Source organism: Trichosurus vulpecula, chromosome 6 (assembly GCF_011100635.1).
Source record: "Trichosurus vulpecula isolate mTriVul1 chromosome 6, mTriVul1.pri, whole genome shotgun sequence".
Lineage (NCBI taxonomy): Eukaryota > Metazoa > Chordata > Mammalia > Diprotodontia > Phalangeridae > Trichosurus > Trichosurus vulpecula.
The window spans coordinates 166,718,310-166,744,311 of NC_050578.1; the positions used below are offsets into that span (position 1 = coordinate 166,718,310).

The 26,002-nt window shown below is 37.6% G+C and overlaps 1 protein-coding gene across 4 annotated transcripts in view; it reads left to right on the forward strand.

Annotated features, from left to right (window-relative positions):
• Positions 1 to 26,002, forward strand: part of APBB2 (amyloid beta precursor protein binding family B member 2) — a 428,865-nt gene that overhangs the window by 173,307 nt on the left and 229,556 nt on the right. For all 4 annotated transcript variants that reach the window (XM_036762574.1, XM_036762575.1, XM_036762576.1 and 1 more), the window contains exon 5: positions 16,200 to 16,268. In XM_036762574.1, coding sequence (XP_036618469.1) covers positions 16,250 to 16,268 — 19 coding nt within the window. In that variant the 5' untranslated portion in view covers positions 16,200 to 16,249. The remainder of the gene's footprint in view (positions 1 to 16,199; positions 16,269 to 26,002) is intronic.

The window sequence follows — 26,002 nt, forward strand, 5'->3', positions numbered from 1 at the left end:
GTTTACACTTGGGCACAGAGGAGAAAGTGATAGTAGATGTTTTTAAAATGTAATTATGGGCATGGGAGTTTCAGCCTTTATTATAAAAACATCCCAAGTTAATTGATGCAGGGAACTGGTATTTGGTTGCAAGGACAGTGTACACCATTGCCTAAGCTACCATGATAGAGTTTTAGAGCATAGATATGAAAGTGGTGATAATCTTCATTCTCTGCTATGTTTGACACTTTAATGTGTACTTATATCTGGAATCACTTCCTAAAGTATATAAAACAGCTTCTGGGAAGTTCCAGTATAGCCTGTGAAAAGAACATCCAACTTATACCAAACAGTTTTCATAAATGAAGGTGATGAGTTGTGGTCTTGAAGTGTAATCCTTAGTGTAAATGAAATCGTTCGTGTGTACTCATTGGAAAAAAGTGCCGATGAGCCTCATTTCTTGGACGGCATCTTCCTCATTGCCATTTTTATGGTAACCTTCGTCAGGTTACTGATGAAATACATTGTGTTTATTTATGACTTCATAGGAAGCCAAAGCATTACTGGCGGGAGATAACATCAATAGCCTGGAATCTTGAAAACTTAAAGCTTCAAAGGACTTTATTCGATTTGCAGATAATTGTAATACTAAATTTTCTGATTCCAAATTTCTCATGGCCAACTTCCAAGCTTGTAATTTTAAAATCTTTGTGGACCCTTCTGCACTATTGGGATCAGAGGACATCGATATTAAGAGTTGGAAAGGGGGTTTAGAGATCTTTTGATCCGGCCCCATTATTTTTACAGGTGAGGCAACTGATGGTCTTGAGAGGAATAATGACTTGCTCCAAGTGGCATAGACATTAAGTGTCAGAGCTGGGATTTGAACCCAGTCTGACTTCATATCAAGTGCCCTTTCTACTGTGCTATCCTACCTCGTGGAGAGGTAAATTGTTCTGTAGGTTAGAGCTCAGAATGAGGATTTGGAGATGGATAAGAAATTTCTATCTCTATCCACTGAACTGACCCATCCCTTCATCTATGCCCTGTAGTTTCATGATCAATAAATGACCTCATGTCCTTCACCGAGTCTATAGACATGTGATATTTGGGGACAAATATTGTAAAGGGAAGGTCATACCTCGAAACAGTGTTAGGAATGAGGGGTATACTGGGGAAAGGGTGGTGATGGAAGTTTGGCCCTGGGCCTCAGTAGGACTGAGCTGGCTTGGTTGGGGAATGTTTGAGGGTGAGTTAGAGGGTGATAGGAGAATAACCACACCTTTGAAAACATGGCTTCCTCCAAATACCACAGTGAAAGATATGGCAGAGGGAGTGATAAAAGGTAAAGGCTCTGAGGAGGATAAGCACTGGAAATATGCAGTAATAATGGTTAGCCCAGTTTGTCAAAATCATATGATATATTTAAGGGGAATAATAGGACGGGACCATATTTAGGAGGATCCTGAATGCCAGGTTGAGAAATTTTGATTGAATTTGGTAGTCACTGAGGAACCATTGTTCCACATAACCACAAGTATTTTGTGTGGGAGGATATGATTGGAACTGTACTTAAGGAAATTTAATCTGGCTGTACGGAGGCATGGAGACCAGTAAGTAAGCTATTGCAGATGAATTACTCAGTTCTAGATCCTGATGGCAGTGAGACTAGTAAAAGGGTAGGGGGAGGGGATGGATGAGAAAGACATTTTGAAGAAAGACTAGTTAGGACTTGATAAATTGACTTAATCCAGTTAGCATTAATTAATGTCTCCCTCGTTGGGCACCTTAAGAACAGTGACTTTTTGAAGGGAGGGGCGTTGCCCTTCTTTGTATCCCCAGTACTTACCACAGTGCCTGGCACATAGAAATGCACTGAATGAATGCTTGTGACAGCTGGTGGCTTAGCGGATAAGAGCACTGGGTCTGGAGTCTTAGGAAGACCTGAGTTCAAATCCATCCCAGCTGTGTGATCCTGGGCAAGTCACTTAGCCTCTGATTGCCTGACAAAGGATCCACTGAAGAAGGAGATGGCAAACCATTCCAGGATCTTTGCCAAGGAAACTCCATGGATAGTTGGTTTACTTGGTTACAAAGAACCGGATACAACTGATTGACTGAACAAAAAAGAAAAACAACAACAAATGCTTGTTAACTTAATTTGATATGGAGGGACAAGATATAGAGGGAGAGGAGTCAAAGACAGCCCTGAATTTTTTGATCCCAGATGGATGGGAAGTCCCAAGGAAGGACTGTTTTGATAGGTGGGTAGCCCCTGGTAGGTAGTACTAAATGCACTTTCCCCCCCTTTGTGGCTTATTCCTTTACCTCAATTGGATCGTGTGTCATTTTCATCATTAACTGGTATGCAGGTAAGAGTTCAGGGAGAAGAAATTTTGATAGAGAATTAAAGAAAGTGTTCTTAACTTTTTTGTGTGTTCTGGGTCCCTTTGACAGTCTGGTGAAACATCCTTTCTCAGAATATTAAAAAAAAATTATAATAGAAGGAAATGCTAAATTTCACCTAGTGTTTAGAGAAAATAAAGATCCATTTTTTTCATCCAAATTCATGGACCCCCCTGAAATCTTTCTCAGCCCACCTTGGGCTCCAGGTTAAGATCCTCTGAGTTAAAGGATGTGACTTGAAGGTTTAGGAACAGTTAGTTGTTGCTTTAGGCTCCCTGACACTGAGCCTTCACTCTTATTTTTTTTCCCCTACATTCGTCTACTAAGGATATGTCTATGCTAGGCCTGACATGGCCCAGGCAATTTACTTTTCCATGTTAAAAATGCATCATATGTTCGAAGAAAGTTTCCATTTAATCCCTAATTCCAGAGGATGTCATCTTTGAGACATAGTTATGTCACTGACACAGTATCAGATGGTAATCCTTTGCCTGTGTGAGCCTTCTGCAGAATGGAAAGCTAGTCTGTAGCTGCTAATTGGGGCAGAAACTGAGATGCAGAGGAACAGAAAGAAATTATTCTAAGACAAAGTGAATCAGAGTCCTGAAAAAAATATCCAAGAGAGAAGAAAACATGGCATCTGGGACTGTGACTTGTATTTTCCCAACAATTCCATAACATAGATAGACTAATTAGATTTCTGTTCCCCAGATGATGTCACTTTTACAACAAATCAGCTTTAAGGATAACCATGAGCTAAAATATGTATTTTTTCCGAGTTTCTTCATCTTAGTTTCTAAGAAAAGCATGCTATTAATTTTGACCTTCAACATATAATTATTAAAAGCCTAATTCATCTTCCTGAGTTCAAATCTGGCCTCAGACACTGGGCAAGTCACTTAGCCCTGTTTACCTCAGTTTCCTTATTTGTAAAATGAGCTGGAGAAGGAAATGGCAAACCCTTTCAATATCTTTGCCAAGAAAATTCCAAATGGTGTCACGAAGAGTCAGACACAACCAAAAAACAAGCGAATGACAAAAAATGTGCAGAACTCTATCATTTGTTCAGTGGGAATGGGGAGGCCAAAAAAGAGATCCAGTACATGGCCTGTGCCCTAAAGTTTTTTATCCTTTTACTGAATATACACAAATGAAAAATACAGATTGGAGTATCTACCAGAGAAGAATAGAACTGGACACCATAAGTGCTAGACCATTATGAGTGCCAGAGAAATTATTGGCAGGGTCAGGTTGATCTGTTAGCCTTTGCAGTTCGGTCATTTTGAGTTGGGTTTTAATGGAAAACTTGAATCACTGGGAGACAGGAAGGGTCCAAGTATTGCAAAAGGGACAGAGGTGAAAGTGAGCATTCGTTGTACATATGATGGAGGGGCAAGAAGACAAGAGCTGCTTCCTGTAGCAGATTCTGCACCTCCTGCATTGCTTGATTAATAGCAATAATAAATAATAATAGGTAATAATTCATATTTATATATTAGCTAAGGTTTAAAGGCTTTCCTTACAAAAACTCCAAGAGGGAAGGCGTGCTACAAGTATAATTTCCCCTGGCTTAAAGATGGAGAAAATCGAGGCTAGTGTCCGAGGCCAGATTTGAAAAAAGGTGGAGAGATAGGGGGTAGACAATAGTGGTCCAGTGGATTTGGAAGAGTTGAATAACTAAACCCCCAAAGTTTAGTCATTAATAGTGTATTGCCAGCTTGAAAGGTTCCTAGGATCATAGATCCAGAAAGGACTGCAGAGGCCATCCCAGTTCAGTCCTCTCATTTTACAGATGAAGTGGGGGCATAGGAATGTTAAGTGACTTAGCCCAAGAAGGCAGGCAGGCAGGCAACTGACAACAAATATTTATTAAGTGATAATTATGTGCCAGCCCTGGGGATACAGATACAGGCAAACATAGCCCCTGCCTTCAAGGGTCTTACATTCTGGTAGAGAAAGACATCACCTAATTGGGAGATGAAAGGAGAGAGGTGAAGAAGGAAGGGGAGATGGAGTACCAAAGAGAGAAGGTGCATAGGAGAGGTCGAGGCACTTAGGATGTTTCCAGGGTGTGATAGTAGCCGAGCCATGGTAGTGAAGTCCGGAGAGTCAGAAACATACCTGGGAGGGGAATGAAGCATGCTTGCCCTGGGCTGAGGTCACCCAGGTAATAAATAGTAGGGCCTGGATTGACATTCAGGGCCCCTGACTCCAGGTCTGTGCTCTTTCCGTATACAGACTGCAGGCAGAGTGAGTTGAGTGCCTTAAAGATCTGCACCGTTTAACATTTTTATCTGCGACTTCAGTACATCTATCTTGTGCTAATCAAATTTGCAGATGACACAAATCCAGCTAAGCTAACCACATTGGGTAGTGGTCAGGGTCCAAAAGAGATTTGACATTCTATCATATTGGATTGAATCCAATAAGATGAAACGTAACAGAGGGAAATCTAAAATGTCATTCTTGTGTTAAATAAAAAATCACATTCATGAGTATAAGATAAAGGAGGCATAGTATCCAAAATATGTGTGTGTGTGTGTGTGTGTGTGTGTGTGTGTGTGTGTTTTAGACTGTTTTGAGTGGTACATTTTAGAAAGGACATTGTTAAGTGGACAGCATTCAGAGGAGATGGAGCAGGTTTGTGGAGGACCTTGAGGTCATGCCACATAGGAATCAGTTGAACAACTCAAGAATATTTAGCCTGTCTGAGAAAAGCCTTCAAGAATACCTGATTGATTTTTTTTCAAGTATTCGAAGGTGCTTTGCGGAAGAAAGATTAGGCTTCTGAAACGAAAAATTTTCTGACAATTAGCGCTATCCAGAACTGGAATGAGCTGCCTGAGGAAGAAGTAGGTTCTCCCTCCTTAGAGGTCATCAAGCAAAAGTAGGATGACCACTTAGTAGGTCCGTTTTAGAGGGGATTCTCATTCAGGCCCAGGTTGGGATAGAGGGCCTCTGAGATTGCTTCCAGTAGGTCCCATGATTCTGTGATTTGCCCATGGTCCCAGAGCTCATGAGGGTAAGAGTCAAATTTATTGTTACTATTGCTCCCATTTAAAAAAAAATTCTGAACTTAAGAAACACCAATTAAAACATATTTTTACATACAAACTGGAACAGAAAAAGAGGATTGTGACACTACAAATTTTGATGTTTGGTTTGCTTTATGTATAATAAATTCTATATAAGTTTCAGTGCTGACCCGTTTGTCTTTGTTCTTTCTGGTTTTCCTTCTCTTTTGAGCATCCTGAAAATTTTATTATTTATTTATTTTTATCATTCTTTTTTTTTTTTTATAAATTTGAGATCCAAATTCTCTCCCTCCCTCTACTCCTCCCACACCCACTGAGAAGGCAAGCAATATGATATCAATTATACACGTGAAATCATGCAAGACATATTTCCATATTATCCATGCTGCAAAAAAGCAAGAAAACCGAAGAGAGAAAATTATTCTTCAATTTGCATTCAGAGTTCGTCAGTTCTCTCTGGAAGTGGGTAGAATTTTTCATCATGGTTCTTTCTGAACTGTATTGTCGTCTTAATCAGAGTAGCTAAGTCTTTCACAGTTAATCATTGTTACGTTATTGCTGTTATTATGTACACTGACCTCCTGGTTCTGCTCACTTCATTCTGTATCAGTTCACATTAGTCTTCTCAGGTTTTTCTGAAACCATCCCCCTTGTCATTTCTTATAGTTCAATACTATTCCATCACAATCATATACCACAACATGTTCACCCATTCCCCAATTGGTAGGCATCCCCTCAATTTCTAATCCTTTGCCACCACAAAAACAGCTGCTCTAAACATTTTTTAAATAGTTCCCTTTCCCTTTTCCTTGATTTCTTTGGGATACAGACCTAATAGTGGTATTGCTAGGTCAGAGGGAGGGTATGCACAGTTTCCTTCTGAGCATTTTAAAGAAGGTTTCAATGACTCTTTTTTCTTTATTTTTAATTTTTGCAAACATATAGTCATCACCTTTTCCTCCCTCTGTCCCCCCATTGAAAAAAACAGGAAAAATAGAACCCTTATAGTAAATATGCAAAGCCAAAGCTTTATACACCTTCAGACACCATATAAATATATTCTTAATATAGCAAAAGTGTCAAGATTTGGGGCAGCTAGGTGGCACAGTGAGTAGAGCACCGGCCCTCGAGTCAGGAGGACCTGAGTTCAAATCTGGCCTCAGATATTTGACTCACGAGCTGTGTGACCTTGGGCAAGTCACTTAACCCCAATTGCCCTGCCTTCCCCCTCCAAAAAAAAATAAAAAGAAAGTGCCAAGATTTAACTGGTTTGGTTAGTCCAGTCCAGAGATTCTTAGCTTTTTTTATGTCATGGACACTTTTGTCAGTCTGGTAAAGCCTCTCCATCCTTTGTCAGTATAAATGCTTTTAAATAAAATACAAAGGATTACAGAGCAAATCAGTTATACTGAAATAGTTCTCAAAATCTATTTTTTTAAATTCATGGACTCTATGTTACGAACCCTACTTTAGTTTGCATGTTAAATTGTTCTTTGTACGAATATCACATGAATAGAGCTACCTGTTCATATATGTATACATATATTTTAAATAATATATAATATTCCAATATATAATATATAAATGTTATATTTATATAATATTAATATGCAATTATAATATCTAAGTATATATTCTATTATTTATAAATATATATATGGAATACATGTATAAAACTATATAATATTTATATTATCATATATATTTAAAATAGTGTGAAACTTAGGTCTTGAACAATAGGTAATGCTTAAATATTAACAGAATATTTTAAGTGTTAAACTTTTGAAAGCTCTGAATTTGGATCCACCCGAGTGGTTTTTCTTTGTACCTGCTCAGTCTTTGTCCCCCTCCCCCCGCCCTTTTTTTAATGGTGAGGAGAGAAAGCTGGAAATAGTTTTTTTTTTTTCCTATTGCTGTGCCCTAGATGGTCAAAAGGAAGCATTTTTTAAAACTCACGTAACTAACTCAGACTTAAAAAGCAGCTTTACAAATAGCCTTTAAGTTTTGTTCCTTTCAAGAATCATTAACCTGGGAATTAATGCGGAAGTGATGAGCCCTTTAGGTGTCACCACTATGCTTCCTTTCCCACCCTATGTGATGGATTCATGGTGTCTCAACTCAGAAGAATCTCCCAGATCTTCTCCTTTGGAGAGGCCTTCAAATACACAGTCCCTGGCATGCCACAGTGAAGTTCTGAAGTGTAAGCTGTTAGCTGATGAATTAATAATCTTCCAATAAATGTTGTGTACTCATTATATCCAAAGCACTTTGCTGGATGCTGAGATGGATGCAAAGCCTAAATAAGACATGTTCTTTGCCCTCAAGAAACTTCTGCTCTAGTAATGGCATAAGGCACAAACCCAGATAACTATAATGTAAAATATTGCATGAGGTCATTAGTTACAAAGCAAAGCAACTATATAAGATTATCAACAAGAAAATAAAGAGGATTTCATTGATGAAGGTGGGCTTTAATATATAGGTAAAAATTCAATAGGTGAAGAAGGGAGAGAGAATTTTATAAGCATAAAATATGGAAAGGAATAGGAAAAGAACAGAGCATTGAAAGTCATGGTGGTGTCTATTTTTAGGACCTTAAATGCCAGATGGAGTATAAACCCCATTTGACTTGTAATTTGTTGTTGTTGTTATTCATTTCACTCATGCCTTGTGGCCCCATTTGGGATTTTCTTGGCAAAGATACTGGAGAGGTTTGCCATTTCTTTCTCTGGCTCATTTTACAGGTGGGGGAAACCGAGGCAAACAGAGTTAAGTGACTTGCCCAGGGTCACACAGCTAGTAAGTTTCTGAGTATGGATTTGAACTCAGGTCTTCCTGACTCCAGATCTAGTGTTCTGTCCATTGTACCACCTAGCTGCCCCCTGGCTGGTAATAGGAAGCCACTAAAGGCTTTTTGAGTAGAGGCCTGACGTGACCATAACAGTATCACAAAGTCAAAGATTTAGAGTTGTCAGACACATCGGAGGTTATATCTTCCAACCTTCTATTTACTTATCAAGAAAGGGAAAGTTTAGGTAGTAAGCAGCAGAGTCAGGATTGGAAGTCAGGTGCATAAATACAAATCCAGTGGCTTTCTATAAGACCACATTGACTCTAATCATATATTTGCTACATGTATGGTTTTCTACTCACTTTCACATAGGTTTATCTCCTTTTATTATTGCAGCAACCCCATGAGATAGGCAGGGAAACATCTTATATAGATAAGGTGCCACAACTAGTAAATGATTGAATATAGATAACCACTCAAGTCTTCTGACCATTGTTCCTTCCTTTGTTCGATAAGATAGCTCTGCCTTGATTTTTACTTATCATGATTCTTTCAAGGAGCTGAAATGTTTATACTAGTATGACCACACAAATAAAAACAGGTCATAACCATATCAGTAAGACTCATCACCTCCACACCAACATCTTCCATTCGCCTCTTTCCCTCTCTCCACCAATCTAATCTAATGTGGTGGGTCATGTAGAGGCTTAGGAGATGGAATGATCCAAATGCTATTTCACCTCAAGCTGTGAAATATTGGAAGACCTGGTCTGATAATGAACTGTGGATACTGCTGAACAATAATAAGCAGATTAGCTTTGCTTCTTATCAGACAATGATTTTTCTTAGGAGAGTATTCTTCCTCCTCATCCTGGTATAGAGGAGACCCTTGGTTCACAAAGGCCATTCCAAAGGAATGCAAGCTCTGGAAGATATGGGGGTGCAAAATCTTCATTATTGCCTAATGAGAGACTGTATTTACATAATCTGGTGATGGACTTAGCTAAATTCAGAGAGTTTTATCACTAAATTGGTCATAGAGGAATGAATCTTTTGGTCTCTGACAAGAGCCGAAGAAGTTCATTACACCAAGAATGCACAAATCTTTTGAGTACTGAAAAATGACATTAAGCAAAAAAAAAAAAAGAATTTATAAAATCTGATTGTTTTCATTGTATTTAAGCTATGTAATAGCAAACTAAATGTAAGATTAATCATTAAATCATTAAGTTAAAGCTAAACTTGTGTTAAAGCGCCCACGAAATAAAAAACTAATTGAGCTTATTTCTTAAAAAATATTTCTTCTTCTTCTTCTTCTTCTTCTTCTTCTTCTTCTTCTTCTTCTTCTTCTTCTTCTTCTTCTTCTTCTTCTTCTTCTTCTTCTTCTTCTTCTTCTTCTTCTTCTTCTTCTTCTTCTTCTTCTTCTTCTTCTTCTTCTTCTTCTTCTTCTTCTTCTTCTTCTTCTTTCTTCTTCTTCTTCTTCTTCTTCTTCTTCTTCTTCTTCTTCTTCTTCTTCTACTCCTCCTCCTCCTCCTCCTCCTCCTCCTAATTCTCCTTCTTCTTCTTCTTCTTCTTCTTCTTCTTCTTCTTCTTCTTCTTCTTCTTCTTCTTCTTCTTCTTCTTCTTCTTCTTCTTCTTCTTCTTCTTCTTCTTCTTCTTCTTCTTCTTCTTCTTCTTCTTCTTCTTCCTCTTCTTCCTCTTCTTCCTCTTCCTCTTCTTCTTCCTCTTCCTCTTCCTCTTCCTCTTCTTCTTCCTCTTCCTCTTCCTCTTCCTCCTTTCCCCTTCCCCTCCTTCCTTCCTTCCTTCCTTCCTTCCTTCCTTCCTTCCTTCCTTCCTTCCTTCTTTATAAAAGTATTTCTTAAAAATACTTCTTGGCCAGAGGGTTTCCTTTGATACTTAACAGTATTTATTATTAAATGATATTTAATAACTAAATATATGATGCTTGCTAAATAATAAAGGTGATACAAATGAAGTTGTGCTAAAGTATGAAACACTAATTATTTTAAGAAATTGAATTGTGTTTCAAAAAGAGCTTATCTTATAAACCAAAGGCTACCCCTTCCATTACCAAAGAGAAAAGCTTGCATAAAACAGTATTGATTATTAAATTAACAATGCCTGTAATAATTAATGAAATTCCAGGGTATCATTAAATGATGGAACAAAAACTGTAGAAAATAAAACCCAAATTACTTTAAGAAATTGTCTGGTGGACTTGACAACGTCAAAAAAGTTTTATTTCCTTTAAAGATATTGTAAAATTCAGGATGTTGAGCTTAATACTTCAAGTGGTGCCATGCTTCTTGGTGACAATGCTTATTACATGCCCAGTACATAATAGACTCTTAATAAATGTTTATTAATTAATTGGGTATGTCCTAAAAACAGTTGAGTGAATCAATGGCCAACCATTTTTGTCTTGGGCTACGTAACAATTCTGTGGAACAGTTTGACTCCTAGTCTGCAACATATTCCATCAACATAGAATTACTTTGTATTTAATTTCTTAATTAGTAACACAATTACATGTTTATTCAAGAAAAAATAGGATAATAATAATAGCCCATATTTACAAAGCCATTTATAGAAGGGTTTGGAAGGCATATCCACATCAGCAAAATCACAGATTTGTTTGAGTCCCACAGCAGCTTTGTGACATATACAGGTATTAATATCCCAATTTATATATGAAGAAACAGAGACTTTGAGAAGTTAACATGCCCAAGATAATAGAGGCAACAAATGACAGAAGGTGAATTTGAACCCAGGACTTGCAGACACCAATTTTAACCTTCTGTTCACTATGCCGTAGGGCATAGGGATAGTCCAAGATGTAAAATAACAAAATTAGAAGATACAGTAGAGTCCCATGAAGAATTCCTTTACTATTCCAACAAGTTGACATGCTGCCTAAAGATTCTATTTCTGTTCTTGCTGGATTCATGGAAACACCATTTAAAAATATTTCTGTCCCAGGGATAAACCTATATGAACAAGTACATTTTCTGGTTTTAGTCACTTAAATCCAGGAAGCATTTATTAAGCATCTGCTAAGTGCCGGGCACTTTCACTAGGAGAGGGGAATACAGTTTACAAAAAAAAAAATAAAAATAAAAACAAGTCTGGGCCCTCAAGGGGCTCTTATCTATTTAAATACAGGTCACTCTAGTACCATAATGAAAGATCTTGATCATACCGTTGAGCTGGATTGTCGGTAAAATAAAGAGGCTTCGATTTAGCTGAGTTGTATTCTTCTCCTTTGTTCTGTCCTCAACTACTAATCACTCTTAAATCCTACCGTTTTGATGTTTCTTTTGCAGAGAGGCAGAAAAGACACTTTGTGGTGTTATTTCTGATTTTTCAGATGGGGAAATGAGAAAAGTTGACCAAGGTCACAAAGCCATTTTATAGCAGAACAAAGAAGAACTCAAACCCCCCTCTCTGACTTGCCCTTTCCAGTCCTCCTTCTGTGGGGCCATGTTAATCCTTCACCTCCCACCCTGGTTCATTAGTAGAGCCTGCCAGATTGGTTCATCTTGCCCAGGAAGCAATCGCCCTCAGAATGGCTCTTTCTTGATTTAGATGTTGCCAAATGACCTGTGTCAGTTTTATGGGGAAACTGGAAATCCCTTTTTCAGGAACTCCTACAGTCTGGTTCAGATTAAATCATTTTCCGTGGTCAATTTAGCAGATCCTCGCTCTTTAGTTTCCTTTAATTATCTTGTTAAGAAACTAGAGAAGACCATCTGCTTTATGAGGCAGTTCATTTCTTATGTTTTCTCTAATAGATATATAAGAGGCCCTGTTAAGCAAATTAAGGCTTCATCTCATTCTTGTTTGTGACCATTTTAGTTCGAGCTGTTGAATGGCTGCTATCAATATTTCTTTGTCATGCTGTGGTTCTCGATAAAACACCAAAGAAGGCATTCTGGTTACTTCATGAATTATACCTGTGGTGAACACTTTTTAGTAGTAGTGATCTATCTGGTAGTGGTGAGCGTAGGCACCATAACTAGATAATGTTGTACCCAAGGCTAGAATGTAAAATTGTACCAGTTCTCCCTTCCCCTTGGAATAGCAGATGCATATTTTCTACACCACTCATTTTTGTGTGCTTAGGGCCAGTGTCCTTGTTAGAGCTATGCATTTCATCAACATGAAGGACCAGATCTAATCTCATGGAGCATATCTTTCTATTTTAGCAAAAATTTTATTAGACTGATACCGGGTTTATTTTGGGCCCAGTCTTCTTGTGTTCAGATGCATTTTATAGACATCTTCACCAGAGAATGGGAGCAGGAGAGAAGGGAGATACGAGGAGATTTCTCAATGTCATCAGACAACACAAAACCAGTATTTATGTGGGTACTAGTGAGAAGAAGAGACATAAGACATTGTCCCTGTCCTTAAGAAGCTTCCAGTTTTAGTTGGGAAGACAAAAAATAGATGTAAAAAGATGAATGATAGTATAGGGTGGCCTGGGTCTACATCTGCCTAGATCAGGGATGGGGAACCTATGGCTTTGAGGCTGCATGTGGCCTTCTAGGTCCTTGGGTGAAGCTTTTTGACTGAATCCAAGTTTTATAGACCAAATCCTTTTATTAAGGGGATTTGTTGGGTGACATTTGAATTCAGTCAAAGGGTTGTACTTGAGGACCTAGAGGGCCACATGTGGCCTTGAGGCTGCAGGTTCCACACCCCTGGCTAAAAGTCTAAACAGTAAGTGCATTTGCAGTTGGAATAGAAAGAATCGTGGCCAGATTCTTGATAGAATGGAATGGAACTCTAGGAAGGGGAAGAAGTTCAGTGGAGGACAGTGGGGAGAGCATTAGAAACAGAGGGAACAAAGGAATAAGTGAGGAGGCATTCTAGAGACTTGTGTAAAGGGATGTGTGTGTGTATCTATCTGTGTGTATATATATGTATATATGTGTATCTATCTATTTATCTATCTTTAGGATTTAAAGAAGTAGTGTGTTTGATAGCAGCTTTGTGGAGAGAGAACACATTTTGGAGTCAAGAAGATTTAGGTTCAAATTCTGCCTCTGCATTTACTAGCCCTGTGATCCTAGGCTAGTTCCTAACCTCTTTGAATGTCATCTCAGATCCTTATATATAAAAGGAGGATAATGATACTTATATTGCTTACCTCACAGATTGTTTTGAGGTTCAAATGCGATGATGTATATAAAGTGCTTTGCTGTCTTTAAAATGCTATGTAAGTGTCACTTATTTTTATTATCTACTCTACATAATGTCATTGCATTGAATAACAATTAAAAAAAACCCAACCTGTCACATAGGTAGCACAAGTAGTAATTTTGCATTTTACAGGGACTCAGAGGAAATTGTCCAGGGACCTAAAAGTGTTGAACTGGTGTTTGAACCTCCTTCTTATGTATCCATCTTAGGGGAGAAGTACAAAATACTGTTGGCAGGATAGAGAGGGAGGGGCAAGATTGTAGAGTCTTTTAAAGGCCAGACTAAGGAACTTATTTCTGTAGGCAGTGGGGAGCCATTGAAAATTGTTGAGCAAAAATACACATTAAGGAGTACGTTGTACCAAGTGGTATTCAAGAAAGAGTCACCTGGAAGTGATGTGTAAGTTGAGTCGGTGCAGAAACAGACTGGAGATAGTGACACAAATTAGGATCCTGTTCAAAACACTCTGCTTCAGAGAATAAGAACCTGTGTTAGACTGGCAGCAATAGAAATGAAAACTGTATGTGGAGAAGAGGAAGGAGTCAGTGTATCTCAGTTTGGTAAAGGATTTTGATTGGTCAGGAGGTTGTAATGAAATTTTTGGGTGGGCCAGTGTATTTCTGTTGCTTTCCCTGTCCCCGTGTGAATGTGCTTAGTACAGTGCCTGACACATTTTGGTTACTTTTCAGTCGTGTCTGACTCTTTGTGACCCTACTTGGACTTTTCCTGGCCAAAATTACTGGAGTGGTTTGCATTTTCCTTTTCCAGCTCATTTTACAGATGAGGAAACTGAGGAAATCGGGGTTAAGTGACTTGCCCAGGGTCACACAGCTAGTAAATATCTGAGGCCAGATTTGAACTTAGGAAGATGAGTCTTCCTGACTCTAGACCTGGCAGTCTATCTGTTCTATCATCTAGCTGCCCATGCCTGGGAATATAGTAGGTATTTAATAAAAGCTTATTGTCTGGTTCAATGAAGGAGTCTTCTGCTATATATAAGGCCAGCCTCTCCTTATCTACCTTCATCAGGAGGACAGAGCTGCTTTTCCTGACTTAGAATGTGTACTTTTTTTCCCTTTGTTTTGTTTTGATCTAAATGTCCTCATGTTTTCACATGAATGCTCTCATCTCTAGCCAGATTGGAAGTTTATTTAGCCCTAATAGCATCATCACGGGGCGTATCAGCAATATGGATTTTCATTAATAAGCCTTATGAGAGCCTGGCTAGAAGGAGAGTAGGACTGCTGGCAGTCTGTTTGCACTTAAATGGTTTTATATTTTATTTTAAAATCACAACTGGATTTTTAATATAATATGGTTAGTGATTGGCCATTAGTACTTTGTCTCTGAGCTCAGAATTGGGTATTATTATTTAAGAAAAAAAAGCCATATGGATGTAATTATGCCTTACGTGTCAGAAAAGCTGAATTAGAATCACATTCTATGTCCTCCATAATGATGAAAGTGAGAGAATGTTTTGATTAAAAAGTACAATTTATGGATTTGTATCTTTTACTCTAACAGTCCTTGGACTCAGTTGCAAAAGTAGTGATCATATGAATTATTTTATCATATTATGGTCCTCTCCAAACCTGTTTTAGATTATATTACATACTCGTTCATTAGGGAGCAAAAAATGAGGGCTAGCTCAATGGATCTCACTTTGTGCCTATATTTCAGAGTACATTGCCACATACAGGAAGAATATTGTCCTTGAATTAAAATTGTGGAACAGCAGTGAGAAGTATTTTATTTTCATCTCATTAAAAAAAAGCTTTTGTAAGGGTGGAGAATTTATCAGTTAACTCAGTTTCCTATGGGAATTATATATTTTAAAAAGTCATCAGAATCTTAGTATTCTAATGTTTTGAAATTTCCCACACAAACACGCTCATCAGAATGGTCCTCTTTTAAACACTCCTCTCTACCTCTCTCTCTCCTGTACATAATTGGAAGTGGATTTGTAAAAGGGACCACTAAAAGGTGAACTTTAAAAAAATGAGTAAATTGCTTTAAGCATCCATAAAAGGGTATAGAACAAGTGAGGAGGCAGGCCCAGAAATCATCATGGAAGAACAATCTATTGCTGTTTGCTGTTTCTAAGCAGTTTGGAAGAAGTCTGTCCTTTTAATTATATCAGAGCAATGAGCCTTACCCTCAGTGTATGAAAATATAATTAAAAATATATTGTGGGTCAATAGACCAGATTGTCAGGCTGTTATCTGAATCGTAAAGTAGGAAACAATGCTCATTAAAAAATTGCCAATTTGGAAAGGCATAGACAGGATTTTAGAAATATGATCTTTCCAGGTGTGCAGTTTTTGGATTTGAATATAATTGAAGAACTGTGCCCAGCTTTTTACTCTGTTATAATTACTGTGCTAAATGACATCTTTGTTGTTAACTCTTGGTGGGGAGAGGGGTGGGATGAGGACAATTTCTTTCTAGTTTTTTGTCATGCTCTCAAACTAAAAAAAAATTTTTTTAAAAATCCAATTTTGCAAACTGTCAGATTTAAGATATTTTTTCTTAAGATAAAAATTGGATGTATCTTTAAAAATAAAAATGCTGTTACAAAATGTGATTTGTATGTGTGGAATTGGGAAAATGTGGTGAGCAGGCTTTTGGGGTACTATTTAATATTGGCATGCTAATGAAGGCTGAAAGAGTTTTATTTTGAATGCCTAACTATTTTTGGAAAGGTTTTTAATGAGATGCTTTTTATTTCCTTTCGTGTTTTTGGTTATTAGATTTTTAATTTCTTGAATGATCCCTCTTTTCAGATTTCAAATTATAACCTATTTCCTGATCCATTGCTGGCGCCCAGTGATCCATGTCAGAAGTACTTCCAGGTCAGATACCCTTTCACATGTTTCAATGCAAAGAAGCATTTGCCTCTTTAAAATTTATTATCTGACCTCTGTTTGTTTCAGCTTTATATTTGTGATTTGAAAACAGTTTTCTTTTCTTTTGAAGTGTGGCCTCTCCCAGGTAAACTTACCTAATATACTAATTCATTTCCTTGACTGCTACAGCCTAAGAAAAGCAAATGTACAAAAATAAGAAAAGCATTCATACTAAATTGTACAAAAATAAAAAAGCGCTTGAGCATATATTAAATCATAAAAAAGCTTGAGCTGAGTAAAACAGAAGGTGTAAAATGATTTCAGAGTTTATTAAATGTTGTGAAGCTATAAGCTGGAGAAGTCAGTGTAAGTGAACTTTCATTTTTTCTAACAGCTCTAACAATTCTGTGTATTCCACTGCCTTCAGTCACAAGTTGAGGTGCTAAGGAGATGCTGGTAGGAAATCCTGCTTCTTCTTCCTGGGGTGCTTTTCATTTAATGCTTTTGGCAAATCTTTGAACACTATAACACATTCTGTTTGTTAGCTTCTCGGAAAGGACAATGTGAATAGGTTTTTAAATTAGAATTATATTTTAGTTGTTGCTACTGTTGAATAAAAAAAAATCCTGATAAAAAATTTAAAGAGGGCTGATGATGATAACCAGAGCAGTATAGGTTGGTTCCTTCCCTTTGAGGTAGGTACAGGGATAGGCTATTCAGCATGTTTAAAGCCTCAAATAGGTGAGTTTATCCTATCAAAGATGCTTAAAGGGAATATTTGTTAACTTTAAAGTACTGCAGTGGGACTGACTTTGAGTGTGGGCCTGTTTCACTCTCCATCATAATACTTTGAATACTACATTTACATTAAGGAAGCCAAAAGACTATATAAATAATAAGCCCCTTAACAGGGTCCTTAAGCAACAACACAGCTTTTTTATAGCTAGGGAAGACAAAAGACATGAAATGATGTACCCAAGACCATAGTTCCAGAGGGAGGACTCAGTCAGAGAAGTCTCTGCTGAGATGATTAGATCATAGTCTTTCATTGTTTAAAAATAAGCAAGACATTTGGCACAATGAGCACTTGAATATTGTGTGTTCCAAAATAAATAGAGGATCTTTAAATGTCAAGAATAATTTTGTGAATTATTTTTAAAATGTTATGTCTCTATGATTTTTTTAAAAGGCTTAGATTGGAGAAATTGTGCCCCAGTAGCCACTTGAGGATATCTAGGAACAGAATCTGGGCCTCTGGTTCAGATGTTTAAAAAAAAAGGCTAAAATGGCCTTTATGATATGGACTTATTTTTGGAAATAGAAAGATATCTGAAATAATGTAACACAGTCTTTCCTAGAAGCCAGTTAGACCAATGAGAGACTACTGTTGACAGTTTCTGATTCTGTAATTTTAATGTATTCATTTCATTTAGCTCTATTTTTCTCATTCAATCCCCTGGTAGTTGTACAAAAGATATTAAAAACAACTATCTAGGGCTAGATTCCTGGATCCCGTTGTTTCACTAGTAATTAGGCAATGCAATTCCTTTTTTTTAAAGATTGCATATCTCATTCGTCAGTGTTCCTTTGAAAATAAGAGCCAATTCATCTGTATTACCATGGAGTTATTCCTTTTGCATATCTTGTTAGCATGAAAACTTGAACAGACTATGAGAGGTTGTTCTTCAGCCTCCATCCTGGCAGATCTTCAAAAAAAAAAGCCGAGTATCCATCTGTCTTGGGTGGTTTAAGTGTAGACCTACTTGGAGGTAGGAAGGCCAAACCTCTTGAGAAGCCTTTTCTAGCTTTATGATTCTAAGACTATTCAGTTTTTATTATTTATCTCCCTAAACGGGAAACTACTATTACTTGTGGTGGAAGCCAAGTATGTAGGGTATATGGGTGTCTGGTCACCCTGTGTGTATCGTGCTATTTTTATGCTAACTACATCAAGTATTTCTTACTACATCACTTTTTGTGTTACTATGGCAATGAAGACAGAAGCGTATTATTAGCATGTGGACAAAACTCATTATATACTGTCTTAGCTTTGCTATTCGGTTTCATACTTAGGAAGGATGGCTGTATATGTTATGGTATGTTTCAAATTTTTTTAAAAAAACTTTTAAACAGTTATTGATATCATTATGTATATTGGTTAAAAGGATTTTCTTGTAGTACATCCTTCTCAAAGATACTTCCCTTTACTCAAGGATCCAGTTACACTTTAGGTCAAGTCACATGAGTTATAGTAGACTTTCCCCACTGCAACATAAAAGATGTTCTTTCCCTACCTAACACCAGTATTCTAATAAGGCTACCTTTGTATTTTGTTTTCTTTTGTAGACGCAAAATGGTGTCATTTAAAAACACATACGTTGTGGGTCAATTCTTCAAGGGTCTTTCATTTTACCAGCATGGGTCCCCCCTTCACGTAACAGGTTACTACTCCACTGTGATTTAGTGGAAAGTGTTTGAGTATCACTGTAACCAAAGAACTCAAAATCTTGTGGCCTACTTTGTGATGAGTCTCTCTGAATGTGACTTGATTTTCCCTTGGATAATAGACCTATAGTTCCTCTCTGGTCCCATACTTAAAGACTTCCTACCTCTAATTCAACTGGCATAGCCCTCAGGAACCCGTGCCCATACCATAATGAGGCCTCAGAATAGGACTTTGGTGAAAATGGAAATAATTATAGGATTATAGATTGGGAACTGGAGGGTACCTTAGAAGCCATCAATCCAACACTTTCATGTTACAGATGAGGAAAATGAGGCTTGAAGATGTTAAGACTTGTCCAGGATCATATAGCTAGTAAATATTGGCAAAATTTGAACTCAGGTCTTCCTGATGCCAAGCCCAGTGCTATATATCCACTATGCTAGATAGAGATCTTTTAATTATGGGAAAATTACTGTTTACTGTTTGCCATGTTCTCCATGATTCTCTTCTGGTAAGCCAGAATTTTCTGTTTAATAGTTGATAATAATAATACGGTTCCAGGACACTGACTTATAGTTTAGAGGTAACATACAAGACGATTTGTCTCTTTCTGCATGACACCTAAAGGTTCAATTCTTTAGCCAGGAGAGAGGAAGCTGCTGCTAGGTCTCCCTTACCTGTATAAGGATTGATAACCCTTAAGCCATAGAGAAGTGGCCAGGAATAGTAACTGGCACAGAAACTTTGTCTGGCGTCCCCATACTTGTGGGCATGTTACCTATAAAGGACTAGGCTCTGCGTGTGTGTGTGTGTGTGTGTGTGTGTGTGTGTGTGTGTGTACCTAGGAATTGCCTGTGGACCTAGTTTGAGCCACACAATCAGCCACTCCGTAAGCATTAAGTACCTACTGTGAACCAAACACTGCCCTAGCACCTGGTGATGTGAAGAAAGAACAAGACAGTCTTCAGGAGTTTACATAAGAAAATTAGTCTAATTTTCTTCGGTCTGTAGGCCTAGTAGTGATATTGCTGGGTCAGAGGATATGTACAGTGTAGTAAATTTTTTGGCATAGTTCAAATTGCTTTCTAGAATGACTCTCCTAATAGTTCATAAATGTTCCTGTTTCCCCCACAGCTTCTGGTTCCTATCCCTTTGTGTGGAAGTTTAACTATTTAATTCTTTCTTTCTTGGAAGCAAAATAGCTTTGCCAAGTAAAGAAGTGTTATATATTCATGCTTCATTTTTTACTAAAAAGTTAACTCCCCAGCTTTATTAGCCCCCTCATCACAGGCCCTACCCAGATTGATGTTTTGGGATGGATTTTTTTTTCATTTTTCCAAAAATCAAGTTCATTTCAACATTGAGGAATAACAAAAGATAATTGTTGGAGGATCTGATGGGACTTCAAAGGAGTTGTGGATATATTTTGACCACTGGCAGCATTATTACTCTGTCCAACCTATTATTTTGAAGTGGGAGAAACATTTATTTGGATTTTTTTTTACAATAAAACAAGACAACAACAACAAAATAACATACATCTCCTATATAGCCTGCATTAGAAGTCCAAACTGAGGTAGCCAGCATGGGGTAAGGAGGTAAGGAATAGGATGCTGAAATCATCTATATAACTTAATTCTGGGGAGGGTCAAAGGGTGGAAAGGATGTTGCACACCATCCTGATCATTTTATTTTGCTCCCATCTCACCTTTGGTCTGTGACCAGAGCTATTGCTGTGATCATTTTCTTTCTTTTTAATTTTCATCATTTTTAATTCTCATCTTCCCTTCTTCTCCTCCCAGAGAGCCATCTCTTATAACAAAGAATAAAAAGAGGAAGAAAAAATAGTCCAGTGAATTAAACAAGTCTGATATTATGTGTCAGGGCTGTCTAATCTTAAATTTTTAATGGTTTAATAGTTGTCCTTTCCATTTACCTTGTTGTAGTCATTGTGTATGTGGCTTTTCTGATTCCGAGACTTTGTTTGGCATCAGCATATATTTTCCTATGTTTCTTTGTATTCATCATAGTCATCCTTTCTTTTTTTTTTAAATTTTTTTTTCATTTGTCTTTTTGGAGGCAACTGGGGGTTAGCGACTTACCCAGGGTCACAGAGCTAGTAAGTGTCTGGGGCAAGATTTGAAATCCAGGTCCTCCTGACTCCAGGGTTGGTGCCCTATCCACTGTGCCACTAGCTGTCCCTGTCATACCACAATTTGTTTAGGCATTTGACAGACATTTACTTTCTTTCTTGGGTTTTTTTTTTGTTTTTTGCTACTTCAGAACGCTTTGAGAATTTTCTACTATTTAAAACTATATAGTGGTTTTATTTTCAAATGGAGAGGGTGTAACCACTTGGCATTTGCTTTCCTGAGTAACTTCAGGAAACCAGACTCATTTTGCCTCTCCTTCCTAAGAGGAAAAACTTCAATTCACTTTATTTCCTTAAAATTGTGAGAGCTAATTCCAAACTCATCATTCCCAAGACTTCATACAACAATAAGGCTCTTAACTTTTTTTTTTTTTAGTAAGGGAAAGTCAAATTGCTTAGCAAAAACAAAGAAAATGTTAAGACATGCATAGGTGGGGCTCTTCAAAACATAGTTCAACCATTAAAATAACTAACCCAAATGCTTGTGGTAGGTTCACAGTGCTGGTGGAAAACTTAAGATGTAGATCTTCTGAGGGGATATGTTTTTCAGTTCTGATGAAAAGTGAGGGAGAGTAGCAAAGGGAAGTTGAGAAGGATTTGGTATGTAAAAAAAGAGATCCAAAGTACTGGTAAGCTTGGTTGTGTTTCAGTGTACCAGTGAAATCTTCATGTGACAAATTGGCTGGAAAATATTATAGATACCCATGGCTGATTTAGCGATATTCAGTGGGATTTTTCCTTTTTTATTCAAGAGTATGCCTGTTATTATATGGTTTCAGTCTTCTTTTGCCCTTATTCTATACTCCCAACTTTTCTCTTTTTGCTTATTGGATTTAGAGCTAAACCTGACTTTAGAAATCTTATAATATTATAATATAATGTATAAGGTCACACCACTGCTTTTACAACTGAGTCTAAGGACTCCACTGGTGTAACCAGGAGCCCATCCACTACCTTATAAGTGACTGGAAGCTAAAAGCAAGGTGGGAAAAGTGAGGACGCTGAACATAAATCAATGCTAATTATCAGCCAATTTAATTTTTTTAAAGACCATGTACAATAGGGAAGCAAAGGCAGATTATTTGAGGATCAGTACAAAAACATGACATGGTCCTCTAAGAATTTTGTGATGTGCTTAAGCTTAAAAATGAGCCAATAATCAGGATGAATGCTGCGGACCAAAAAAGTGTTGTTGTCTACATTGGTGAAATGAATAAGATTAGAGAAGGGACAAGACCACAACTGAGAGTTAGTTGATGGGTCAGTAATCACAAATGACTGAGAGAAGGCAAAACTATTCAACCCTTACTCTCTCCCCTTCTCCCCCCAAGTATTCTCTGCCAAGGAGACTTGTCTTTGTAGTAGAAAGGACAGAATAAAAATAAATGACTAATTGGGAGTAGAAACACTAGATGAAGAGAGAAATGAGAACCCAGGAGAACAGAAGAACTATATTCCAGAAATTTGAAAGAGGACTCAATTGCTGAATCACTATCAAGAATCTTTTATCAGACAACTAAAGGTGTACCGCAGGAATGGAGGAAAAGGCAAAGAGTTTCTTAGAAAATCTTCTGATCCTCTTAGAAAAAGGGGAAAGAGTTCTGTATTACCTAAAAGCTCTGCCACAATTCCTGTAGAATGCGATAACAGTAGAACAGTTATTAAGCATCTTGACCATGACGACCCAGTGTGGCTTTGTTAAAAACAGATCCTGCTAGACTTAACTTCACTTCTTTTCTTGACGGTGACTAGATTGGTTGTTCAAGGAAATTATGGCAGATAAAGTTTACTGAGATTTTAGCAAGATGTGTGACAAAACATGCTCAGTTTTTATGAAAAAAAAAAGATTGAAAGATGTGGTACAGTTGAGTGGATTTGTGATTGGTTGAATAAAAATTATGAAAGAGTAATCATGGATGTGATCTTGGAAGTCTGTCTCTAGAGGAGTGCCCCAGGCATCTGTTTGGTCCCAGGTAATGTAGTGTTTTCAACAGTTACATGGAAAAAAGGCATTGATGGCATACTTATCAAATTTGTAGAGGATACAAATTTAGTAAGGTTGGCTGACACATGTTATGGCAAAATCAGGTTCAAAAACCAGCTTGACAGAGGTAATAAGATGAAATTTAATAAGACTAAGTATAAAGTCTTACATTTGGTTTAAAAAAAATCCAAATCACAAGCACAAGATGGGCATAGTATGGCCAGATGGCAGTTCATCTTTAAAAGAGCTGGAGATTTAATGAACATGCAAGCACCATATGATTCAGTAGTATGACACAGCAGCCAAAAATAGCCAACATGTTCTTAGATTGCCTAGTACCCAGGACTAAGGAGCTGGAAGTGCCAGTGTACACCACCCTGTTCAGACCACATATGGAGTACTGGGCTGAGTTCTGGGTATCACATTTTAGCAAGGAGCTTGATTTGTAGTAGGGTATCTAGAAGAGGGCAGCTAGGATGGTGAAGTGCCTTGGGATCATTTCATATAAGGATCAGCTGAAGGAATTGGGGCTTGGCACTTGGCTTGTCCTGCTTTATCAGGATAGAGCTTATTCTCCTTGGCTCCATAGGAGGAATGGGTGGAAATTGCGGAGAAATAGATTTAGGCTTAATGAAAGGGAAAACTTCCCAACAACTAGAGTTTTATTAACTGCTTCATAAGGTAGTAGGGTCCTTTTCTTGCCACCAAACAGGTGCTGCCCTCCTTCAGGCCCTCACTTCCTCCTGGTGGGCTGTTTCGGTAGCTTACTAATTGGTTTCCCTGCCCGAATTGTCGTCCCCCTCCAATTTCACTCAATCAGCAAGCATTTATTAAGTGCCTACTATGTGCCCGGCACTTTGCTTGGTACACCCTCCCTTCAGGTGCCAACGTGATTTTCCTTAAGCAAAGGTCAGCCCTGTCATGCTCCTTTTAACTCTTGTGGCTCCTAATTACCTCCTCAATCAAATGTAAAGTCTTCTGGCATTCTTTTATAGATGTTCCCCTCCAGACTTTCAGGCTTCTCATACTTTATGTCCCTCCACATGTCCTGTGATACATCTTCCCCGGCCTCATTTCTATTCCTCACCCACAATACTCCCATCTCCCCTCTCCACACCTTTGCTCTGATTGTTCTCCATGCCTGGAATCTCCTCCTCTTTCACCTCCATTTTAGTTTCCTCGGTTTTCTTCAAAGTCCACCATATGTAAGAGACTTTTCCAGGCCCTCTTCCCCTCCAGCTGCTAAAAGTGCCATCCTCTTTGAAATTACCTTCTAAAAACTCTCTTTATGTCTTATATGTATGCAGTTATTTACACGTTGTCTCCCACAACATAATGGGAACTCCTTGAGGACAGGGACTGTTTTGGCATTTCTTTGTCCCTCAAGGCTTAGCGCTGTGCTTGGCACTTAGTAATTCTGGTATGAGGTATAATAACTTGCCTCTGAATTCCCTTTTCTTTCTTAAGATTGTGTGACTATTCACACAACCAATATAAACTCTGAGTTAAGATCTATGAACGAAGTTGGGCCAAGCTCACAAAGTTGGACACTTTTTATTTTTTTGCTCAGATTTGTACCCAGTTGTTCCTTCCATCAGTAAAGATCCAAATTCACCCATGTCTTCTCTTGTTGTGTACATTCTCCTATACATCCCCCACAGAGAACCCATCTAGCATGCGGGAGTCCTTTCGCTAGGTCTTCTTTTGTGTCCTGGCTCCATGTTCACGGGTTATCTATAATTGTGGCAATATTGCTATTATTAAAAATTGTCAGGCAATTTCACATCATTGGATTTTTTCCACCCAATCACCAAGAATTTATTAAGGGGCCTACTATGTGCCAGGCATACTATGCTGAGTGCTGGAGATATGAAGCAAAAATTTAACAGCCTCTGCTCTCAAGAAGTTTACATTCTTTTGTAAAGGGTAGCATGTCGAAATGGAAGTACACACAAGACAAAGACAAAATAAGGATGAGGTACTTTAGGGGAATGAGGGCTGTAGTAGCTGGGGGTGAGGGAGAAGAGATCAGAATGGGCTTTATGTGCAATATACTATCTCAAGATGAATCTTGAAGGAAGTGATTCTTCAGGGGCAGAGGTGAGGAGGAGAGTGTGTTCTACGTGTGGAGAATGCTGTGGAGATGGGGATTTTAAACAATCCATTTACAGTCTAAGGTCATGAGAAATGGGGGATAAGGATAAAATAGAATCTTAGAATTTACTTTTATTGTAGGTAAGAGAAAAAAAACAGAACCTAATAGTATCATATCATGATAATTCCTCTCATTTTAGGATCTCATTTTTGTGTTAAAAACAGGCTAAATGTAGACCAGGTTTCATTTGTATGGTACTGAAAAGCAAATCCAGGGCAACTTTGGCTTCCCTGTTTTTATACTTACCTGTCACAAAGGTAGTGATCAGGATGTTCAATGCTAATATCTTTTATAAGCTAAGATATCGAAGGGAAGTTCGTTTTTTTTTTTAAATCTTAGGACAAGGTCTAAGTAAAGAAGTGTGATTCTACAGTTTTATAAATGTGATCCTTTTCATGAACAATTTTGTATTTATTTAAGATTAACTTACAGGCAAATCTCTATAGAGTTTTTCTTAACAAACTTATTTTCAGACATCATTATGTGAAGGGGAAAATAAAATGATCATATTTTAATATTTTAGCAGGAAAAGCTGTGGCTTTCTAATCTATAGCAACATATTATCAGGTTATTCTATCCAAACATTTAATGAGAGTAAAAGAACTTACTCGTTTCTTATTCATAGATTTCTTTGGTTTCAGAGATTAAGAAATGAAATATTGTAAAGATTAGAGGGATATTATAAAGTCAGAAATCCTAAGAATATACTTTATCACTAAGAGTATCCATATCCAAATATATTTTATCCATATCACTCTAGACTCTATATTCTCTTTTCATGACCTTATTATGTGGAAAGGTAAAACAGTTTAACCTTATTATTTCTTAAGATTTCATTTTCAATTTGACCTTTTTATGCTTCTCTTGAGTCTTGTATTTGAAAGTCAGATTTTCTATTCAGCTCTGGTCTTTTCATCAGGAATGCTTGTGAGTCTTCTATTTCATTAAATACCCATTTTTTTCCCTTTAAGGATTATACTCTGTTTTGCTGGGTTGGTTGTTC